Raw genomic sequence first — 24,624 nt, 5'->3', positions numbered from 1 at the left:
ATCAAATATTTTTTGGTTTTGTTTTAGAATTGGTAATTTATCTTTGTTGGATGAATTTTAAAGGGAAATTTCATGTGGTGACCCCGAGTTTTTTAGCTTTTCCACGTAGTAGACAAACTTTTTTTTTTTTAATTCGTGCGGTAATTCGCTACTACAAATCATCACTTATACCACAGTAGCAGTCGTGGCACAAGTAAGAATTTTCCATGGCTATGATGTCCAGCCACATGAATTTAAGTTAGAGACTACCGTGGCACAAGTGAATCTAGCCACGGGAAAATTATGGTTGTGGCATAAACTCTTTTTTTTTCCACGATAGATCACATGGCTAATTATATTCTTTTGCCACAAGCATAATCCGTGGCTAATCATATTATCTGCCACACAAATTAACATATGCACAACATGTGGCTACAAATCATTTATACAATTAGACTCGTAAACAAGGAAATTCAACTAGTAGTATGAATTTAATGTTAACAATATGTAACATTCCTTGCACACAAATGCCTTGGGTAGAATTTGAACCCAAGACCTCCAAGTTGGTATACCAACACTCCAATCACTAGGACATCAATTATTTAGTGATAATCTAAGTAATGTTAGTATAGTTATAACATAACACTCCTACCACTTAGTGTATTATTATTATTATTATTATTATTATTATTATTATTATTATTATTAAATGTAGTACGTCATAATTAGTCGTATTAGTGTAGTATTAGTATGTTAGTAGTAGTAGTGTATCATTAGTATAAAATTAGTTGTTTTAGTATATAATTAGTTGAATTAATGTAGAATTAATATATTATTACTCGTATTATTGTATTATTAGTTGTATTAGTATATTATTACTCGTATTAGTATATTATTAACATATTATTAGTTGTATTATTTTAATATTAGTATTTAATTAGTCGTATGACTGTATTATTAGTATATAATTAGTCGTAGTGTAATATTACTCGTATTAGTGCATTATTAGCTTATTATTAGTTATGTTAGTATATTATTAGTCATGTTGGTGCATTATATTATTATTATTATTAGTCTTATTAGTGTATCATTAATGTATTATTACTCGTATTGGTGCATTATTAGTCATTTTAATTAATGTATTATTAGTCGTATTAAACTATTAGTGTAGTATTGGTATGTAATTAGTTTTATTTTTACATTATTATTAGTCGTATTAGTTTAGTATTTGTGTATAAGTAGTCGTAATATTATTATTATTATTATTATTATTATTATTATTATTATTATTATTATAAGTCGCATTAGTGTATCATTATTATTATTATTATTATTATTATTATTATTATTATTATTATTATTATTATTATTATTCATATGTGATCCATACTATCCCCTAACTTAATATTAGGGTGGCAACGAAAAGCCAAGTGTAATGTTCCATAATGTTTGTTCACATGGAGTAATCACATAATTTTTACCGACTGAATTTATTCAGAAAATGACAGGAATTTTTCCGACTAAAATTCAGTCGGAAATTTTCAATTAAAATTTTTTCTTTTTGTTCCAACTTAAAATTCAGACCAAAGATTGATTTAGTAGCAATTTAGTTGGAAATTCCGACTAACTCTTGTCAGTGAGAAAGTTTTTGACTTTTTCACTTGGTAGACAAATATTTTTTAATTTGCGTGGTGATCCTAAGCTTCTACCTTTTCCACTATGAGGCAAAATAATAAGGTTTTTGCCAAATTTACGTTGTTATTACATATCATAATGACCTTTTCATAAATCCAAACGTTGCGATTACCCTTATAGAGCACATTTTTCAAAAATTTGTTTAAATGTGTATTCAATCACAAAAAAACATAATATTTTGGCTACCACATTGAAAAGTTGAAAGCTCGAGGTCACCATATATATTTAAAAAATTGTTTGTCCCTCACGTCAAAAAGTCAAAAACTCACTGTTACCACGTGAAATTTCCTTAATTTTATTTATTGATAACTTAAACGTCAGGTCACTTCTTACCGTGAATGTATACATGGTCATTCTCCTGACGGGGTTGTACATGTGACCTTACATGTTACGATTGAATTTTTTTTTATTTTTTAAAATTTGGGGTTAATATAATTTTTCGGTGTTTGCGGCCTTACTGTGACACTCAAATCGAGAGAACATTTAACGAGGTTTTTACCGGGGCAATGTTGTAAACCCGAGAAAATAATTAGTGTTGTTTTCTTGGCTTTACTATTTTTTTGAATAACAAAAGTCGCAATTATTGTTTTGGGGTCTAATTGAAATGAATAGTTATAGGCTAATTTCTAGATATGCACACTAAAAAAGAGATAGTTAATGACTTTTTACCCACTGTAACGCCTTTTTAAAAATAAATAATTTTAAAAAAAATGTAAAATATTAAAATAAAACTTATATTCAAATATAATTTCTGATAACTACTTGCATTCTTCTAATCAACATCCTTCAAGTTCTTGCTTTGCAACTTAAGATGTTTGCTGAGTCACTTCTCATTACTTATCAGGAACACCTTCCAATTTCCTGCTCTGACACAATAAGCCATTTGTTCTTGTAGAAACACTCATCCACCAACTCATTAGTGTGTTTAGGGTTTGCCACTCTTCAAAACCCAAAAGGTTAATTATCTTTGATCTGGCCCAAATCATTTTGATTAAAAACTCTATTAATAATGCTTAGTGTAATATATAAAACAAAAAAAATAATTGATTTAGCACACATATAGAAGTAGTATCTGGTTCATTCTATACTAAAATTTTAAATTCAACCCTAATCAAAATAGAATTTTCAATTGCTTTCAATAATCATCAATTGATCGGTATTTCTTCGAGATAGAAATTAAATAAAAAAAATTTGTTCAATTCTTTATTGAGGCCATCTCATCATGAGACGACTTCAATTGGATTTGCCCAAACTATTTTTAAAAAATTATTACTTCCGATACAAGTGTAAATTCAAATTTCATTTTATTTTTATGTTTTTTTTACTTATAAACCTTTTGTATAGACCCGTCTCATGGTGACACGGTCTCATATAAGAGGGGATGAAAAAACTTTGGTTGAGTTATTCTTATTATATGTTTTATAGATGTGAAACTTAAAGATATTACAAGTACTGAACTGAGATTACAAGTGTTTGCAACCTAATACAAAATCTAAATTGAAATGACAACCAAATAAATAACTTAAAATAAATAAATAGCCTTAAATCAAAGATACTTTACAAGAATACTATTTACAAAAACTAGATACCAAACTAAGGCACAATATTGTTTTCGTTTATTTGCTTTGCTTTTGACTTGAATTAGGACTTAGGAAAGTACTTTTATTCCTTACTTTGTCATGGGAACTTTAACTAATTATACTTATATTTATCCTTTTATAATCTATTGTCCAACTGTTCTTGCTCTCTCTACACATGAATCTTACAAACATAATAGTGTAGCATCCTGCTCATCGGACCACCGGTGACTATCTATGGAGACTTTAGACTACCCCACAGACCAACATAAGTCTTTGCAGGTAGTCTCACTTGTGCGCACCCCAAAAAACTTCTCACGAGGTCACCCACCCTAACATTACTCTCCACCAACCACGCTTAACTGTGAGTTCTTAGCAAATGGGCGCCCTTAAAAAGAAGATGCACCTTGTTAATATGAGTAATCTATCAATTTTTGTAAAACTTAATCCGGAGTATCACAAATAGTATGTTATATATATACAAATTATCACAATAATAAACTAGTAAATTAACTACATATATATAATTTATTGACATTTCTTCCATAACTTAAGATATGTAATTCCTTAACTATATGTACATTCATAAGAATTTTTTTCGATATAAAAAAGTCACACTTTGATATTAGTATGTATTAGCATCATATGTAAACTTTCTTTACTTTTCAATAGAAATTTGTAAAAAAAAAAAAAAAAAAAAAAAAAAAAAAAAAAAAAAAAAAAACTCAAACAAACACAAGTAAAAACTTATTATATCTCCTTTGCATCTATATTTTTCCTTTCTTTTTTTGATGAAGGTGATGTACGTTTTAGTGTGGGCAACTAATAATGTCATCTTGATCATCGTCCATAGCTGAATAATATAGTTCATCAGAAGATGAAAGCTCCACTTCACTGTTGTATTTTTCTTCATAGGAGAAAGTATTCATCCAATGTGACTCATCACATATTTGTTGTACCCGACAAAGCACCCATTTGTTAACATCCTATTTCACCAAAACATTCAAAATTAATTTACTTATAATAATTATATAATTTAATTCATGAATAAGACGAGAATTAAAAGTAAAGAGGGTCTGATAAATATGAAGAAAGACGAGAATTAAAAGTAAAGAGGGTCTGATAAATATGAAGAAATACTAGCAATATATAATTATAAAGTTTGTAAAGGTTACACTTTGAACAAGAGAGTTGAGAATATAGATGGACTTATTAGCTAAAAAAAACTTAACAACCAACCAGAGAAAAATATTAATTAGGTTAATATGGTTTGATTTATTTTAATTAATGTGTCATTGATCATGTATAATCTCTTCCTCAATATGTGTACTTAGAAGTGGATTACAACAACAAAAAAAAATAGAAAAAAAATATAGTAAATTTAAGCATGTTATTTTCATTTTTAAAGATAATGTAGAAAGCTTTGTGTAAATTCACCAAGTGACCTAGAAATTAGAGAGTCACCTCTTATCTAGGTCAAGCATGTTTAGATTATGGTCCGGATAATTTGATTAAAATACCTTTTATTATTGGGTTGTGTAACACATAACTCATAAGATTGATAGCCAAATAAGTTCAACACATATGAAAAGATTAGTGTTCTGCTAATTTTATACAAGTATTTTGGATTTTCCGGTGTGACTTATTTACTAGGTATATGTATGCATACAGGAGGGAAAACATACGGATACTCCTAGAAGTGTTTAATAAAAACTCAATTCAACATTTACTTGATTTTTGTATAATAATTGGCCTTTAATCCAACTTTTAAAAAAGATTTACAATGATATAAAAATCAATATGAACACAAGATTCAATTGTAATCCGATCTAGAACATCTGACTATAGGGTTGAACAGAGTTTAGTCTAAACCGTAAACCAAACCGTAATTTAGATATTTGGTCTGGTCTACGATCGAAATGGTCTGGTCTGGTTTTTTTTATTTAAAAAAAAAGTTTCCGGTTCGGTCCCGGTTTTAAAATTTTCTGACCAGACCGGACCGTAAAACCGTAATAAATTTCGGTCTGGTAAAAACCGTAAACCGTAGACCGGAATCCGTAATTTCCATTTTATTTAAAATTTTAAATAGGAGTATGGAATATAGTAATTTCTAATTTTATTCTATTAACACCTCCCTGCTAATTATTAATTTAATTAATCTAATTAACTGAAAGAAAATGGTGAGATCATATTCATTGCTTGACTTGAAAGCAGTTGCATTCCCCAGTCATACCAAGCTTGTGGAAAAAGCTTACTGCACTTTTGACAAAATATCTGTCCATCAACTTCCATTTTCTGTTCCACTCAATCGTTGTTTCAGAAAAACACTATCAATGGCGCTTGACCCAGGTTTGTGTTCATTATCTTACCCTTTTTATGTCTATGTAGTCAATTTCTATCAATCTTTATGTGGATTTTTGAATGTTTTCCACACTTCAATCTTTTAGTTCTTAATGTCTGTTGAAGAATTTCATGTTTTGATGATTTTTTCTTGCTCTTTATATAGAGGAATCGTAGGAAGTTGAGATTATTGATAGTATGAATCCATTCGGGCTTTGATTTTGATTTCTATTATTCGAGTATATGTTACAAGTTGATTTTGATTTTTACTACGGATTATGTTCTATATTATAAAATTAGTGATGTACTTAATTATTGAAAATTTGTAATGTTTCGGATTTGATGATGTATTTTGTTTACAGATTATCGTTTATCTTAGATTCTCAATTAAGAAAATACAAAAAAATAAAAAAAACTGTAGACCAGACCAGACCAGACCGTTCTAGTCTCTGGTCTGGTCCGGTCTGGTGTCTTGACTGGTCTGAAAAATTTTCAAATCGGAAATTCTAGTCTGGTCTGATTTTTCTGTCAAATTAGACCAGACCAGACCGGACCGTGTGCAGCCCTATCTGACTAGCTGGAAATTGATATTATTGCCCTAATGATTACCTTTAGCTACTCCTTGATGCTCTTTAAGACCTTGGGCTTAGATATTGTAGGACTTTTAAACTCAACCAAAAATAAACTTAAGCTAATGATTAAGGCCTAATGATATGTTATATACTCTAATATGTCCCCTCACATGAAAGTCCTTTGGGTTAGAAGTATAAATGCATCACAAGCCGGATACCTTGTGCAAAATATTCACTTAAAATTAAAGAATAGTGGAGATTCGAATGCGTCACCTTTTTGTGACGTTGGGTTCAAATATCATTTTAAGAAACCAATTCAACCAAAAGTTTAAGTTGATGGTTGAGTCTCCATGATATATTATATATTTGATTGAGTTTATTTTTTAATATGATATCAGAGATCAAAGTTTAAGTTTCAAATCCTATCTCCTTTGATTGACTTTTGGCTTACGATTTTTTAGTTAGTCAAACAGCCAAAAAAGTGTTTGATAAACAACTTTGAAAAGCTGACTTTTAAGCTAAAATAAAAAATTATGATTTTCCCAATGACTTTTAGTTTTTTTTATCCATTTTTTCTTTAATAAACAACTAATAGCTAACATTTACTTTTCTATAAAAAATAATTCGCTTACATAATTGACTTATCAATCAATAGTTTCAGCCGGTTAGACTGGGCAATAACTATAGTAAATAACTATTCTCCAAATAGGCCTAAAATATCAAAGAGTATGCTATCTGAGTTGAAAGGTATACCATCTCAAGAGATAAACAAAACTAATAAAAAATAAATTTATTACTCTAACATTAACATATGTTTAATATATTTTTATTTAAATATATAGCGATAGGTTCGAACAAGACATATGTTGAATCAACAATTCATCTAGCCTTACATGCTCTCGTTTATGGGTGTGTATAATACAAATCTTAAAGTTCCAATCACTCACTTAAATTTTTTGTATGCGCATAGTTTATACTTTTTTAGTGTACATCAATTATAAAAAATATTATTTTATTAATTTTTTCTGTATGATAAGTACAATCAAATCCAATTATAAAAAACTATTTATTATTAAATTTTTATATTAATAGACTATAATATAATATGTATCAAATCTATAGAAGACTTTTACAAATTAGAAAATCCTAACAATAACAGGTGTTTACTTATCTTATCATTGGTAACGACAAAAGTTACTAAAATTATCATGAATTCTCCCTCTAATGAATTAACCCATCACAATTTCTCGTGAACTTTCTTATCAAATATATTGATAGGATATGACATGTAAACAATGTTAAAAGATTCCCCTTCCACATTAACATACTTCTATTTGATATTTTATAAAAGTTAAGCTAATGCATTATTGTTTATACTATGAGTTGATTATAGCGAATGAGTCGAACATTTATATGTATATATCTGCTAAACTACTTTATATATTAACAATTTAATATTAAGAAATTTTATCAAATTATAATTTAAACCATTGTATAAGCAAACTCGAACTAAGATTTCTGTGGGATTAATAATACTAATGTAAAATCTATATATATCTTGTCTGTATCATCTCAAGTTACTTGCAACATTTGCATATATAGTAATACTATTCATCAACACTTTTGTTTAATTACCTAATCTCTACTTTTGCATAAGAAATAACATTGTCATGTTGGATCTTATTTGATTCATTTTGAAATCTAATTTATATATATATATATATATATATATATATATATATATGTATGTATATATATAAGTTGCATAATTTTTATTGAGCGAGATAAACATAATACCTCTATTCTGAAATACTCGCAATTATTTGTGATATGTTTTGTGGGGAAAAGATCACTATTAGTTGCAAATATTATAGAACGGAGAAAGTATTTAACATCAAATTATGTATTAAATGACGTGTAAAAAGAAATATTGAAACTAATTTGGAACAGAAAAAGTGTATATAGATAGATAACTACTTACGGAACGTTTTGATCTTCTTTTATGGTGGATTTGGTCTCCAAAATTAGGGCTACATGCATGAAATTCTTGCATAAACCATCCAGTTGTGATTCCTGTTAATGGGAAGGTACCCTTAAAGAAGACCAAGCATTTCTTCCAACCCACTAATTTGTTGGAATTCCTTGCAAAAATGGGTTGATCCATGTCCGTTAATTCTTTCCAATATCCATTTTCATTTATCCGATTCTCCGTCTTTTTGGTGTAAAAGTACCACTGACCACAGCTCTCCAATGCTTCGCCTACATACCATTCATCATAACAAGTATAAACCATGATTAGTGTTATATAATATATGTTAAGCAGATGATCGATCTGGGTCCAAATATATGTTATATACTCATTTATCACGTACACGCACAAGTAGATGCATTAAGTTACTGATTAATTTATTTTTTTTTCAAAATGAGTAGTGTTATTTTATCATTAAATCTTATAATCATTGATTAAAATGCATGCAATATATACATTAAACTAAGAAATGATTAACACAATTTTCAAATGTACGGTCTTACCGTGAGACTATATCTACTCGGTTGTCCCAATGACACTTATACTGTCTTAAAGTGATCACTTATAACATTAGAATGATCACTTACAGTTTTAAAGTAATTACTTTTATAGTCTTAGTTAGATAACTTATAACCTTAAAATGATTACTTAGAAATATAAAATAATTAATTAGAAATCATAGTAGGCTAATATATGAATTTTTCTCATGTTGACCGATCATCTAAAATAGTAGACTTTGCTGAATGATTAACAAACTGAGAGATCATAAAAATTACATTTAAGATGAACGAAAAACTACTCATTATACTAGTCACATACGTATATATTAGTGTTAATTAATGGTGTATTTATACATGTTAGAGTATATAACATATTCTGGGATCTCAAGACTATCAATCATCAGATTAAACTTTTGGTTGAGTTGGCTCCTTCGCATGACGTCAGAAGCCAGCGTGACAAGAGGTCATTGATTCGAATCTCAATCACCCCTTATTTAAAGTAGAATATTAAGCGTTAGGTATGATAAGGACATCTATTGGATCCACACTTCAAGCCCAAAAGAAAATAGTGTGAGGGGGCGTGTTAAAATATATAACATAATCCTTAGACCTCAACTATTATTAAAACTAAAATATTTCAATAAGATTATAGTTGTTTCTTTTTGACCTTTTTAGTTGATAAAAGCTAAAATAAGTTAGTTTTTTTTTATTATTCTTAAAACATAAAAACAATTAAAGGTGCTGTTAGCCATTAGAAAGTTACTTTCCCAAATGGGACTATGATTATGAATCGATAAACTTAAAATAACACATTAAATAAAAAATAATTATAAAAGAGATCAATTATAGAGAGAGGCGAAATTAACTTTACCAAACCACTAGTAACCCTAATTCTAGTATAATAGATGCATGTTAAAGAGAGAAAATACATTCAAATAATTAATGATCTGAAATATATATATATATATATATATATATATATATATATATATATATATATATATATATATATATATATATATATAATGATATATTATATAACATATATTCAAATCATTGTTATCGATCATTTTATATGTATAACAATAAATATAGTCGATTTAAGTTATTCTATATATAATAAATGATTAAAAATTATTGAATTCCAATTAATTAATCAAACAAGGAATTAAGTTGTAAATTAGAAAATATATAAAAATATTTACCATGGAGTTGAGAAGGATGATAGTGATGATAGAAGCCCTCTAATTCAGGAATAAGACAAAGATTATTAGGTGATGAAGAAGAAACCTTGGAGTGCAAGAAATGAATTACAAGCTCTTCATCACTTGGATCAAACCTAAACCCTGGAGGAAGCTGCTTCATATTTACTACATGCTTAATATTATTATCTTCCATCATATCATATTATATATTATATAATCTATTGTTTTAAATAAGATATATGCGTGATAATAATAATATATATGAATTGAAATTGAAGGAATTATATATATGGAAGTGGAGAATTCTAGTTAGCCTTATAATAGTTGGAAACTTAATAAATTTTGTGGGCTAAAGAGGGACAATGGGGTATTGATTGAAAGTATAGAGAGGGATGGTTCTACATATTGTCTAGAGATAGATACATTCATATAGTTAGTTGCTGCTTTTTGTTTTTTTTTTTTTTTTTTGGGGTCATATTTGGTGAAAAGGTAAACATGAAAAAAAAAAGGTTCAATCTTTGATGGGTCTGCCACATTGCTAAGTTGTGACTTGTGAAAAATCACTTAACTCATGAACAAGTTTTTTATTTTTTTTATTTTTTATTTTTTTTATTTTTTATTTTTAATGTTATTACATTTTTTCTTATTTTAGTTATAAGTTTAGGTTGTATATATTAAGTTAGGTATAAAAAAGTTATGTATGATAGTCGATAGAGATAAATAAGGTTAACAAATTAATTAAGACAGGGTCTTATTAGTATTTTGATGTATTGATTGTCTTGAAAATATTTTGATGTTATATTGCAATTATTTTATAAAAAATAATTTTAAAAAAATTGAAAAAAAAAATAAAGCATTTGATATCTTGTAGAGTTTAGGAGGGTTTAGAGAAGTGTTTAAAATGATTGATGATACTAGCACAACATTACAATGTATTTTGTACTATAAAACAAGTATCAAAAATATTATTAGTACATAGAATTAAAAAGATACTAATATTAAAGATTACATGTAACTATAAATAAATGCAATTTAATATCAAAGTATTCTCAAGACAATCAATATATGAATTAAAACTTATCTTGATTGATTTGTTGATCTTATTTATCCATATCAAGATAATAGGCTTTTAAAAAATTAACTATTCTATTATAGATTATGTTAATTATTCTCCCTCTTTTGAATATGTGGAGCAAGTTCCAATCCGGTCTCATGGTACAAATGAAAGTTGGTCGAACTAACACATACAATATGGGATAATGACACAGTATGATTTGACACGAAACACTACAAACACAATATGTGAGCACCAGCACGACACAAGTTTTAAGGTATATAAGATATAAGATAAGATGATAAAACAAAGGTGATGACTCATTCGAACCAAACAAACTAAGAAAATCAAGCAACAAGAATACAACTTTTACATCCTCAGCAAAAGTGGAGTTTAATGCAGCATATAGTTAGTTCTTGGTAGCTCATACATTGCAACATCAAATAATTGTTACATTATATAACATATTTTTTTGGAGCTTCAAGTATATGTTACATTTATATTTCTAGCTAAAGAGCTCTCGTGAATATATATGTATATATATATATATAGACACACACTCTAACATACCCTTCACTCGAGAGTCTAGTAGACTAGAAGTGTGGATATGTATAGGCGCTGAATATTTCACTTTAAGTGAGGAATGGTTGAGATTTGATATGTGACCTCTTGTCATACAAATTTCTGATACCATGTCAAGAAACCAACTCAACTAAAAGTTTAAGCTTATGGTTAAAGTCTAGGATATATTATATACTGTGACATTTTATTGACAAATTATTTAAAGTAATAGACTATTTGTTTGAAGATTAATTTACAAATCATTAATTAATACATGATTCACTAACAATATATTAAATACGTGCATTTTCAAACAAATTGGGATGTGATGTGATCAATTTATTTTTTTCGGCCTTTAGTAATTAAATCAGATTTTTAATCTATAGAGGTGGGCCTTGGGCAGCGACATTTTTGGCCTACCCTCAAAATCGATCCTACATATAAGAAAGCTTTTACAAAAACAACAACTCCTTGCTATGAGTTTTGTCTAAATTAAAGCAAATACAGCTTTCCTTATAAATTCGATTGTAACTAAACCCTCTCCTTAACATACCATGTAATCATAAAGCCCTTGCTACTAACGACTCCTTCATAACTCATAATAAGGTGAGTACAACAAAAACCTAAAGTGAGTATTCTAATAATAGGAATTTGTATATATGTTGGGATGAGTTATGCCACATCGATAAATTGAAAATGGTGTGCACACTTTATAAGCTATTAGAGACCTTCTTCCCATTGCCATATGATTTTGGGATGGTATATATCTCCTTGGCTTATGAAGTGTGTGCGCTTGTGTCCCCTGTTAATATGATGGCATTCACAATAAATCCAGCCTAATTTAACAATATATAATATCCCATCTTAAAAAAAAGGCTACATATAGTTTTTTAATTATAAGCATGTATGAAATAATTTTTCTTTAAAACAACACCCGAAATAGTGTGTGGTAGTGGCGCGAAATAATTTTTCTTTAAAAAAAAGGCTACTTAATTATGTTAATTCTTAAATCATTCTATCATGTTTTTACACACTTCTATTCTATAGTTCCACTTAATTCTTCTTTTGATGATAAGGATTTTTCATCTAAACTAGCTCTACCCTTTCAATATACATATCGTCATCTCTTTTTCACCCCCACTCTCTCTCTTTAAAATTTAATTTTTAGTTATTTTTTAAAATTCTAAATCCTAAAAATATAAATAATCAACTAACAAAAAAGATAGATGATATGATTTAATATAAATAAATTTAATATTTATGATTCTTTAATTTAGGAGGCCCTATGTGTCCGGAGAAGTTACACATAACTTTGTCCTACCTTGTTCATTATTACTAAATATTTAAGGGTCAAGAGTACATGCATCTTTATAAAAAAAACATTCTATAAAAAAGATGGATAATAAATTATGTTGGAAATATAATGCAAATATAAATAAACAAAGCGATTTGTATTTCCCTTGTGTGGATGGCAATGGAACTCTTTGCTTTGTAAATCACCAAATGGACACCATGAAGATAAGGTTGCGACAATCATAGAAGTCGCTCGGAAACTTGTTATGAGTAGAAGGCGTTCATGCACTTTCCTATTGTGATATTTCTGTAACATTCGGGAAAATTAATATTTTAAGACGAGTAAGTTTAAGAGAATTATCAGTGCGAAAATGATCATAAATACACATGACATAAAATATTCTTAATTTAATTTCTTCTCTTAAACTTACTCGTCTTAAAATATTATCAGTGCGAGAATTTAATGGGTCAAAAATAAAAAAAAATAAAAAAAAAAAAGAAGAGAAGAAGTTAAATTAAGAATATTTTATGTCATGTGTATTTATGATCATTCTCGCACTGATAATTCTCTTAAACTTACTCGTCTTAAAATATTAATTTTCCCGAATGTTACAATTTCTCCCATAAAGGTGCTTGGGATGATAAATGAAATTCACAATGAGATACAATCTACACAACACAATCCTAGCACAAGGAAATTGCAATAGTAAATACAAGTGTTGTAGTGAATTATGAACTTTGATGATATTAAGAGTTAATTACTCTCTCAATATTATCTTATGAAAGGAAGAATAGAAATAAGAGTATTTTTAAGAGATAAATCATAAATCATATGAAATTGGGATCGAATGTCCCTTGACATGCAACCTCTATTTATAGAGCTATGCATCAAACAATACCTCATTTTGAAACAAAAGTGTTTCACCAAACAAAGCTTTTTCACCAAGCAAAGCTTATGAAACAAAGTAATGTTTCACCAAGCAAAGCTTATGAAACAAAGTAATGTTTCACCAAGCAAAACTTATGAATCAAAGTAATGATTCATCAAATTCTTTGAGGCATTTAATTTGGACTTATAATATATTTATTTAGTCCCACTGCTATACTAAATATGTAGTATATACAAATCTTGGTCTATATACTCTAAATGTTCAACAATTCTTCCAAAAGTTCTATAGGTGTTTGATTTCTCACAAGTTTTTTAAAATTTAAGTTGTTTAATTAGTTTGAGAAGCAATTTGAAATTATAAATTTTACTAGAAAGAAATTTTTTCCTGTGTAATTGAAAAAAATTTAACTCTCCTTCATCTCATGTTTCTCTAAGTTTAATCTATCCAATTTTTATTTAGCGTCCATATTTATGGTGACGGCCTATTAGACCGTCTCCAAATCGTCGCTTGACCCGCTTTTTTCTCTTTAGCGATCAAATGGCAAGACTAAGCACCGTATTTCAAGCATTTTACATCTTAAGAATTTTCATAAGAAAACAGTAATTTATATAAATATATATATATATATTTTTTCAAAAAAACCAAACACCCTAGCTAAATAAAGTAGATAACCCATTTAGATTTTCTATATTCATAATTAATACTCCCTCCAATTCAGCACTAATATCTTGTTTGCTTTTTGGATACTATTCATCTCATTTTCTTAATTTGTATTTTATTCTTAATCTATAAGTTAAAACATAGTCAAGTGAGATCTTGTTTGATTTGTCTCAATGCAAAGATTATTCTTATTAACTTTCTATAATTTTTAGTTATCCACAATTAGAGATATTTAGAATTGAATAAGTACATTAAATAGGGTGTATAAAGTAAATAAGACATTAATAGTAAATTGGAGGGAGTATTTGAAACAAAGATTATAAAAAAATATCCATTATAAATGGAGATAAGAATTTGAGTTAGCTAAGTTAAAATATAATGGTTGAGGTCAAACTAGCATCACTTTAGATTAAGGTTCAAGGTATAGTGACCTTTGAAATCCTTTTTGATGTTGCAGATTGTCATTTGATATAGAAAATAAGTGGGGGAGTCAAATACTATTTATATTACTTTGCTTTATTAAAAGTGCGCCAACAAAACCTAGTCATCCAATTCATTCCATTTTAGTGTCACCTAATGACGCAAACAAATATAGGTAGCTTCAAATATGAAAAATTATTGGATCAATTAAGCATGGTAATATAATATATTATTATTGGTGAATGTAGATATGCAATTTTTAAAAAAGTAAATAGAATTTAAGGATATCGATATGTTAAATTCAACCAAGAAATTAGAGTTTTTATTTTTTAATTTTTATATAGAATCTTTTTAAAATATTAGTTGAATCAGAATGACTTCTGTCCTAAACATTTTAATTAGGAGTATGTAGAATTTATTTCAAAATTAATGTTGGTTCTCTTTAATTGATTTGAATTGAACTTAATTGAAAATAAAGTGAATAAATTAAAACGTAGTATAATCATTACATGCTCTAATTTTTTATAATATGAACCAAATTGCTACAAAATTAATAAACTTAATTGAATATAATTCTTGGTGTTGTTAATTCCTATTATTTTCCATACAATTATCACATATTTTAGCCTCACATTATCTTGTAGGTGAAAAGTGGGACCAAACAAGAATTTTCACCTAGGATGCAATTATTAATAATTTCTTCATGCTAAATGATCACATAACAATGACGTCATAAAGGTCATGCAAAAATATTCCAAGTGATCCAAGCTTAGGCCTAGCAAGGTATTGTTTGTTTAAAAATCACAATGTTTGTAAACTCAAGACTTCTAATATTAACAAGTGTTATGTTATATCATCATTGTTTTGACAACCCCATCTCTATTTTCAACTTCTACTTCAGGCAAGTTAATTATAACAAACATGGAAGAAATGTGAATACATCATTTCCTCGTTTTTCGGCTACTTAATTTAAGTTTACGTTAACAATGTGTAACATTAAACAAATTCTATGCAGCCAATATTTTTTAGCGTTTTTTTTCAAGGAATCAACTCAACCAAAAGTTAGGCTGATAGTTGAAGTCCCAAATTATAATATATACATCAATATATTTTCTTACATGAGAGCCCTTTGAGCTAGAATTGTAGATATAACACAGAATCTCTTGAAACCTATTACTAAATCCACTTTAAATAAGAGGTGGTTTAGAATTGAACTCGTGACTTTTTGTCATGTTGGCTCTGATACCATATTAATAAACTAAGTGAACAAAAGTTTGAGTTGATGGTTGATTAAGACTGTAGGATATGTTCTATACTCTAATATTTTTTCATTGTCTAATAATTTAAATTTTGATATATAATTTATATAAATGATTGATCTCGACTTAAATTTTATTAATTAAAGCAAGTACCGCTTACCTCAGGTAAGGTCCTAGGTTTAAATATTACCAACTCCTACTTTTTCATTGCCTATCCTATAACATATATATATATATATATATATATATATATATATATATATATATATATATATATATATATATATATATATATATATATATATATATATATATATATAAACTAATAACAAAACCATGGATGAATCATATTTTTATTAAAGTTTATTTTTAGTTGGTGAAAAATTAAATATGGCCTTATAATGTTGAGATGGAATAGTTAGTAGAAACACTTGAGCTTCACTACTTTCTATCTTATCCTTACATGGTCCTTTAGTACATAAGTTTTATTGGCAAAGCATGAAATGGAAGGTAAAAGAAAAATCAGGTGCTTAATCAACTGAAAAGAAAACACTAAATGAGGACAGTTGGAGCTTGATATATGCCCAATACACTTGTCATCGGAAATAGACATCAAATTGGCATATAAAAGTTGCACCAAAAGACAAAATTTACTGTGAATTGATTAGTCCGACATTCTACGTGTGCATTTTGGAATAAATTTTCATCATCATGGAGTTTTATCCGATTTTGAGTTATGTATTTTGCATCGGTTTAAAATTGGATTTTGTATCCACATTAATCTTTACGTATATAAATTTAAATTTATTTTAAAGTTGGGTTAAATCGAATTCAATTACAAAATCAAATAAATATCATATTGTCGGATCTACTTAGAACACCTCTCCTGCTCATCTATGAAAAAAGGAAAAATGATGAAGAGATTTACCGTATATTGTCTCTCCGAAGAATGATCTTGTGTACCAAGTGATCTAAATAATTCATTTTCTATTTAATATTGTTCAGCCATTAGAATATCTTAAATCTTTATATTCAAATAAAGATTATAAACAATATTTAAAGTATTAGTTTAGATGGGCATACTTTTAACGGATGAATGCACAATAAATTGGATTAACTAAGAATAACGAAATGTGAATTTATTTTCAATGGATAGATAAAAAAGTGAATGATTAGTGTCATTTTTTCCATATACTATTTATCAAACTAGTTCATCACATTCTCGAATTAAAGGGCTACTTAATAATTTAATTATCCTAAGAAATATTGGACTACCATTATCATCAATATACACAAATAATACGTCATGATAAACTATACTCATAATTGAATGTTGGTAGGAGGTCAAATACTCTCTAGAGGGGAGGGTGAATAAAGAGTATGGTCGTTTAAAATTTTTGTCTGGAAGATTATTTCAAGAGATTGAGTGACCTTTCAAAACTGTTTTTTGGGACAGTTTTAGGTCGATTTGTAAAACTATAACGTATGTGCAAAAAATAAACTTAAACAATAACACCCGATATATTAACGAGGTTCGGTTCTAAACAACCTACTCCCCGCCTATGGGTTCTCTTTCAACCCGTAGGATTTCAACGCCTTTTATTAATCGACTTTAAGACAAACAAGAAGATCTGTCTATGTTCTCTCACCACGTTCTTCCTCTTGAAGAACGTCTTACAAGTCCGTTTATAAAAGCAAATCCCAAATCTCATAATAGAGATTACAAGCTGAACACTTTGAAAAGTATTCTAAGTTAGGCGTATTAAACTATGAAAATTCTAACTCTTTTTAACACTTAATCCTATTACAAATTGTAAGAGTTAGATGAACTAAGAATTATAACACTTTTAAATACTTAGAGAATATTAGATCTTAAGTCAAGAGAGAAAATTGTAAGAAGAGGTGCAGTCTTAATTTTTGAACGAAGCCTTGTATTTATATATGTCACGCCTCAACATATCCTTGAAGAGCAAGAAAGCTTCATCCATTAATTTCGTTGATCTAGATAATCTGTGCCAGTCTTTAAGATCTTGAACTTTAACTCAAACTGACGTTGCACTGACAGCTCATATAATTTCGTCATTGTGTGCTGTAATTAGTTTTTAATAACCAATGTTTTGCTGCCACATTAGAACTCATACAAGATATTGAAAACTAAGCAAAAAAACCAGATAAACTAACGTGTAAAATAATATTCAAAATTAATTCTTATTTTTAGCATTAATTTAAATTGTCACTTCCTATTTTTAATATCTATTTAAATTGTCATCTTATTTATAGGAAACTCTTTAATTAGCAACAACTTATTTAAATCCAAATATTAACCGTATACTATTAATAACAAAATGTGTTTAGCTTGTACTTTAACATTTAATTATCCAAATATCTTAAACACACATTTTTAAATTCAAATTATTTTAATAGATAATTTTAATAAACCTTGACCTATTAAAATATTTCTTAGATAATTTTAATAAACCTTGACCTATTAAAATATTTTAAAGATAATTACGAAAATAAATTATTATAAACATAATTATCTTAAAGCCATTTAAACTTATCTCAAAACTTATAAATTTATCCTTAAGATAAACTTAAGTCATTTAAGCATATTTCAATATTTAGGACTTAAAGTATATATCAATTATTCACTTTATATTTAATATGATTTTAGACCGACTTAAACAACTAAATATAATTACTTAATTTTTTTGTTTAATTAATATGTGTTTTGAATTATCATCATTTAAGAGAGTTGAGTCTTCAATATCATTGATCAAATATTAATTTAAACATAATTTAAACATTTTTAGGTTTAATTGATAATTGATCCTTTAACAAGCTAGCTGGTTTTTTTAATTAGCTCACCTAGATTATCATAGTTAACTCTCTAACTATGTATATCATGTGTGTGAACAACTATATATGTAGCATGATCAAATAATTTGACTGTTTTACCATATACTTTTAAATTGTAGTAATAAGCAAAACTATATTGAAAGGAGTTAAAACTTTAAACACTAGCGTATTCCTTAATACTCCAAAACTAGCTTTAACTAAAAGTTTTGATATGCAACATCAATATATATGCTAATTCTACTACGACAAATCTAGATTTTAGTGGCATATGTATTAGGATTTAGTGGCATTTGTAGATGCCATTTAAGGTTGTCATGACACTCAGACTAATGCCACTAGATCATATATCGTGAAAGATAATGGTGACTTTTGATTAGTTTATGTCGTTATGACTTTCAAAAAATGCCACTAATGCCTAATTTTCTAACCAAAAGCTTTAACCAAAACCCTTATTTGTTGGACATTTAGTGTATATTAATCCCTGAGAAATATTACTAAGTACTACAAATAGTAGTAGGACAAAGTGTATTAAAATATAAGGTTCAAAAGGGGTCAAAGGGAAGGATAAAAAGCAAAAAAAAAATCGAGTCAGCAGGAAAAGCCGACTCGGCTTTCCTGTGGGTGGAACCAAAGCCGACTCGCTTTTGTTTCTGCCAGGCATAGTGTGCCTTGTTGTCTTTTTTGATCAATGAGTATTGGATTCTATTCTTGTTCAACTTTGATTCTAAAGTTACAAGTGTGTTAACAAGTTGGAATAATGCTCATGAATACTACAATAAACATGATATTGATGTATGGTCATTATGTTTGATCAAAAATGATGATTAATTGTGCCATGACCCTTTGATGTACTAAGATTAGTATAAAAAGGGTTCTTGGGGAAGGGTGTGATACACACCAATTTCTAAATTCTATTCTATCCTTACTTCATCTCTTTCTTGTGTTCTTTCAAAAAGGGTTATAAACTTTTTGTTAAACTTCCAAAGTTTATTCACCAAAACACATTGTTATTAAGTGATATGTCCCAAGTACTAAGGGTATATTGAGTTGTTTGTATCTAGTGTGAATTTCCAAGTTCAAACCCAAATACCTTTGTGGGGGAAATATCACATAAGGAAAATTAGCACATGCCTACAACTAGGGATGGTCATGGGTCCAGGACCCTGTTGGACCCGCTCCGGACCCGCCTCTTTTTTAAGGGTCTGAGTCTTAATTTTTGAGACCTATCGGATCCGGGTCGATTCTGGATCCAAAAAATATCTAACGGGTCCGGGTCCGGGTCCAAAGGTAAAGACCCGGACCCTAAACATTTAAATTTTATATTTTGAATTTCTTTATAAATTCTAATATTATGACACGGAAACAGTGAGACACAGAGTAGGAGTACGCTTCTTTCTCATTCTCAAAAGGCAGCCTCAGTGCCTCACACACTCACAGCCTCACACACCAGTAATCCTAATTTTTTCTTTCTCCCCTAACCTCTACTCCTCTGCGCCTCTGCGACAGCCATCAATCTCCATCGCCATCGCCATCCTTCTTCTCAACTTCAGTTGACCTCCACCATTCAATCCAGTCCAAACTTCAGGTACTCTATTTCTTTGATTTTCTTTAATTTGGTAGTGAATTAGTGATTTTAATTTTCATTCTTCTATGTATTTTGTGGTTTTATTTGGTTGACTCGTTTAGGCAAAGTATATTCCTTTAGATGCTGAGAAGATGCCGGTCAAATTATAATATGTTCTAATATTGTAGATTTGTATTCAATCCGTTGTATTACTGTATATATATATTTATATCTTAACCCTTAGGCCTTACTTAATTCAATGCATTTTTAGGAGTAATCAATTCAAATATTACTAGGTCTTGGACCCTAACTTGCTTCTTCAACTTGAATAGTTCTTATTCATCTCATCTCTTCTTATAAGGTTTGTCTTTTACTTCCCAAATTTTAATCTGCTTCATTTGATTTGATTTGAAAACAAATTTAGATTTATTGTTCTCATTTTGATATGAAATCTATTGATTGAAATCTTGAATAGGTGTTTAAATTTAGATTTATTGTCGTATTTATAATGAATGAAAATCAATCATAATGTACGTCCAAATCAGTGACACAACCACAATATGATTTTGTTATGGAGTCAAAAAAATACATTGAATGTAAATGAAGAAGGGTTTGTTAATGATGATGGTATTCCAAGTTCTTGCACAAAAGATAAGGGAAGGAAAACAACCTCTAAGGCATGGAATTATTTTGTAAGAGAAGAAGTAAATGGTGTGATTAGAGCTGTTTGTAAGAATTGTGGTGTTAGTCTAGTAACTGGTGGTAGTAGTGAAACTTCTCATCTCTTGAAACACGCAAAGAAAGTTTGATCAGGAAAACATTTGAATCTTGCACGTGGTCAAACAACTTTAAGAGTTAAGAAGGAATGTGATGGGTCAAGTTCTCTGGAATTTAGTGGTAAAATCAAACTTAAAAGTTCGACCAAGATTTTTCGAGAAGGGAATTAGTTTCCATGGTTATTATGCACGAGTATCCATTGTCTATGGTGGATCATATTGGGTTTAGGAGGTTTGTTGAAAGCCTTAATTGCAATTTTAAGATGATTTCTAGGTCCACATTAAAGCGAGATATCATGAAGTTGTTTAAAGAAGAAAAACTTTCTCTACGTAAATTGCTCGAGCATAATGAAAGTAGAATTGCAATCACTACTGATATGTGGACTGCAACCAACCAGAAGAAGGGTTACATGGTCATAACTTTGCATTTTATTGATAAACAATGGGTCTTACGAAATCGCACCTTAAGGTAAAATCTTACTTATTTACTCATGTAATCATGTTACTTTTAATTTTATCATTTATCCTTTGACTAAAACATATATTGTTATTATTCTATATAGGTTTTGCTATGTGCCTTGTCCTCACACCGGAGGTGTTATTGGAAAGGTAATGATGGATTGTTTGTCTCAATATTGTTAAAAATAAAATATCTGCTGTTGTTGTTGATAATGCCACTACTAATGATGCAATGATGAAGATTTTAGTGGATAAGTTTGATAAAAGGTCTTTGATGCTTGAGGGTGATCTTTTGCATTTACGTTGTAGTGCTCACATATTGAACCTAATAGTTCAAGATGGATTAGGGGTTATTAGTTCTGCAATTGAAAAAGTTCGTGATTGTGTGTCTTTTTGGATGTCAACTCCAAAAAGAATTGAAAATTTTGAGGAGGCTTGTCGTTTTTTGGACTTAGTTAACATTAAAAGGCCTAGTCTTGATTGTAAAACAAGATGGAATTCAACCTACTTGATGCTTAAAAGTGTTTTGCCATTTAAAGATGTGTTTTCAAGGGTAAAGCGATTGAATAAAAAGATGAATTTTGTTGTTCCTAGTGATAAGGATTGGGAATTAGCTTAGCTTGTTTGTGATAAGTTAGAAATTTTTTACAGTACAACTAATGTTTTTTCTGGAAGAAACTTTATCACTTTCAACCTTTTTTTTCGAAGGGTTTGTGAGATTATGCTTGCTATAGGTAGGTGGTTACAAAGTGATGTTGAAATTATTAGATTGATGACAGAAAATATGCTTGAAAATTTTGACAAGTATTGGGATCATATGTGTGAACTTTTGGCTATTGCTACTATCTTAGACCCGAGAAATAAAATGGATTGTGTGGAGTTTTATTTTAGAAAGTTTTTGGATGTTAATGAGGTTGATATGCAATTAGAAAGAGTTCGTAGGTGACTTGATAATTTGGTTGTAGGAGTATCAAAGGAAAAGTGATATTGTGAAAAATGTGAATGATGTTGGACAAAGTAGGAAACGACCTGCACCAAGTTCTATAGACGGTGCACAAAATGAATTTGCTCAATCTAAAAGAACTAAGGTTAGAAAGGTGAATAGGTGTGAATTGGATTTTTATTTAGAGGAAGAACCATTATCGGATGATGAGGATTTGGATGTCCTTTATTGGTAGAAAGTAAATACGAAGTATCCGACTTTGCAAAAGATTGCGAAAGATATTCTTGCCATTCCTGTTTCTTCCGTTGCTTCAGAAAGTGCTTTTAGTACCGGAGGAAGTGTTATTAGCCCTCATCGTTCAAGACTTCATTCACAAACTGTGGAAGCATTAATGTGTTTACAAAATTGGATGATGGAAGACATAAAAGGTAAAAGTCTAACTTTTACTGATTTAGTATTGGTTTTGTTTTTGGTTGGTGATCTTAATTTGTTTTTGTTTTTAAAATCTTTTTCTAAGGTTCTTCGGAAGATGCTTATGCTTGCTCTACAGTAATTGATGATTTGGATGTTGATGAAGAAAAACTAATAGATGCGATTCAACTAGTATGCTTTAACTTTAATGGATTTATTTTGATTTACTTTTTCTTTATTGAAAAACTAACTTATAATTGTTTGATATTTCCTTTAGGATCTTGATGAAGTTGAAGATGATTGATCAAAATTGATTGTAATTTGTAATGTTATGGAATATAAACTATGTTTCTCATGTAGTCTTTTATATTTGATTTTTAATTATGTATTTAGACAAGTATTTTTACGTTTTAGTAATTATTTTGTATTTGAATTTTATGAACTCAAACAAGTGTTTGTAATACGATAATAAGTCGCTTACAAAAATACAAAAAGACTCGCAAAAGGTTCAATTTTGACAAATCAAAGAGGCTTTGTATTAGACCCATTAAGGACCCTAGACCTGTCAGATCCGTAGGGTTCGGGTCTAGGTCTGAAAATTTTGGACCCTTAGGGTCCGTATCCGGGTCAAGATCCATAAAAATAAAAGGGTCCGGGTCCGGGTCTGGCCAGACCCGCTCCAGACTCGCCCCTTGACCATCCTTACCTACAACTTGTATCAAGTTTTCCGGTAACGGTCTTCATCTTCAAGTTCCTTTTAGTCATATTTGTGTAATTTTTTGTTTTTGCCATCAACAAAGGGGAAATACAAATTCCTCCAAATTATAATTTGTATTTTGCATTATTATTTGTAATAATGTTTGATTATGTTTTGAATGTACTTATAACTTGTAATATTTGATAAGAATATAAAAAAGTTGCATATCACCTTAAGGTTCTCTATATAAACTTGTAATATTTGATAAAAATATAAAAAAGAATAACATATATTCAAAAAAAAATAAAATTCATGTAATATCTAGTACATTGCAGTTAATTTGTAGTAGTTGATCAATGTTTACTTCTGATTTTCAATGTTGTAGTTGATTTATAGATGTTGATCTCATATCTATTATTTACATCAGTCTATTCTCCGAACCATAGCTAGTGAAGATGCATCCAAAACACTACTATTGCATTAATTTCATTATACTCTTTTCTTATTCCTTGCTTGTTTCGATTCAAACCACTAATCTTTTGAGTGAGCCACCAAGGCTAGGCACGGAAACAAAGAAGGGAAATGCTCAAGATAATACTCAACTTTTTACAAAAGATTTAACATACATGAATGTACATCTATCAAAATTACATGATGCGTTTGTGTAAATTTATAAAAAAGATCAATATACTCCATAATGCTTCATATTCGCATGGGCGCAAACAAAACATCAACAAGTTAGCATAATAGAAGAAGTTATCAATGCTGGTTATTCAATGTTACTCATTCATGATAATTTGATAATATGGAATCTTAAATACATGAATAAAATATCCATTATATCTTATTGCCATTAAAATACATCAAGTTTGCTTATTTTC

At 28.8% G+C, this 24,624-nt stretch overlaps 2 protein-coding genes across 7 annotated transcripts; one reads left to right on the top strand and one right to left on the bottom strand.

The window, feature by feature from the left end:
• Nucleotides 1-4,020: 4,020 nt before the first annotated feature.
• On the bottom strand, nucleotides 4,021-10,234 carry LOC130823640 (NAC domain-containing protein 104). The gene is made up of 3 exons (XM_057688348.1): nucleotides 9,898-10,234; nucleotides 8,145-8,422; nucleotides 4,021-4,237 (listed from the first exon to the last, which is right to left on the bottom strand). The coding sequence occupies exons 1-3, from the start codon at nucleotides 10,091-10,093 to the stop codon at nucleotides 4,061-4,063; spliced, it is 651 nt and encodes a 216-aa protein (XP_057544331.1). The 5' UTR covers nucleotides 10,094-10,234; the 3' UTR covers nucleotides 4,021-4,060.
• A 10,024-nt stretch (nucleotides 10,235-20,258) lies between these two features.
• On the top strand, nucleotides 20,259-23,851 carry LOC130823638 (zinc finger BED domain-containing protein RICESLEEPER 2-like). 6 transcript variants are annotated; one of them, XR_009046608.1, is made up of 6 exons: nucleotides 20,259-20,478; nucleotides 20,729-20,818; nucleotides 21,508-21,702; nucleotides 21,797-23,063; nucleotides 23,153-23,238; nucleotides 23,324-23,851. XR_009046608.1 is itself a non-coding variant. In XM_057688347.1 (5 exons), exons 2-4 carry the CDS (start codon nucleotides 21,410-21,412, stop codon nucleotides 22,868-22,870), a joined length of 552 nt encoding a protein of 183 aa, XP_057544330.1. In that variant the 5' UTR covers nucleotides 20,259-20,478; nucleotides 20,729-21,409; the 3' UTR covers nucleotides 22,871-23,063; nucleotides 23,153-23,316. The 6 variants fall into 6 exon arrangements, 1 of the variants encoding a protein (XP_057544330.1); XR_009046610.1 differs by having other exon boundaries at nucleotides 20,754-20,818; nucleotides 20,933-21,702; nucleotides 23,324-23,849; XR_009046607.1 differs by having other exon boundaries at nucleotides 20,933-21,702; nucleotides 23,324-23,849.
• The last annotated feature ends 773 nt before the right edge of the window (nucleotides 23,852-24,624 follow it).

This window comes from Amaranthus tricolor, chromosome 9, assembly GCF_026212465.1.
Source record: "Amaranthus tricolor cultivar Red isolate AtriRed21 chromosome 9, ASM2621246v1, whole genome shotgun sequence".
Classification (NCBI taxonomy): Eukaryota; Viridiplantae; Streptophyta; class Magnoliopsida; order Caryophyllales; family Amaranthaceae; genus Amaranthus; species Amaranthus tricolor.
This window is presented reverse-complemented; position numbering and strand designations above follow the sequence as displayed.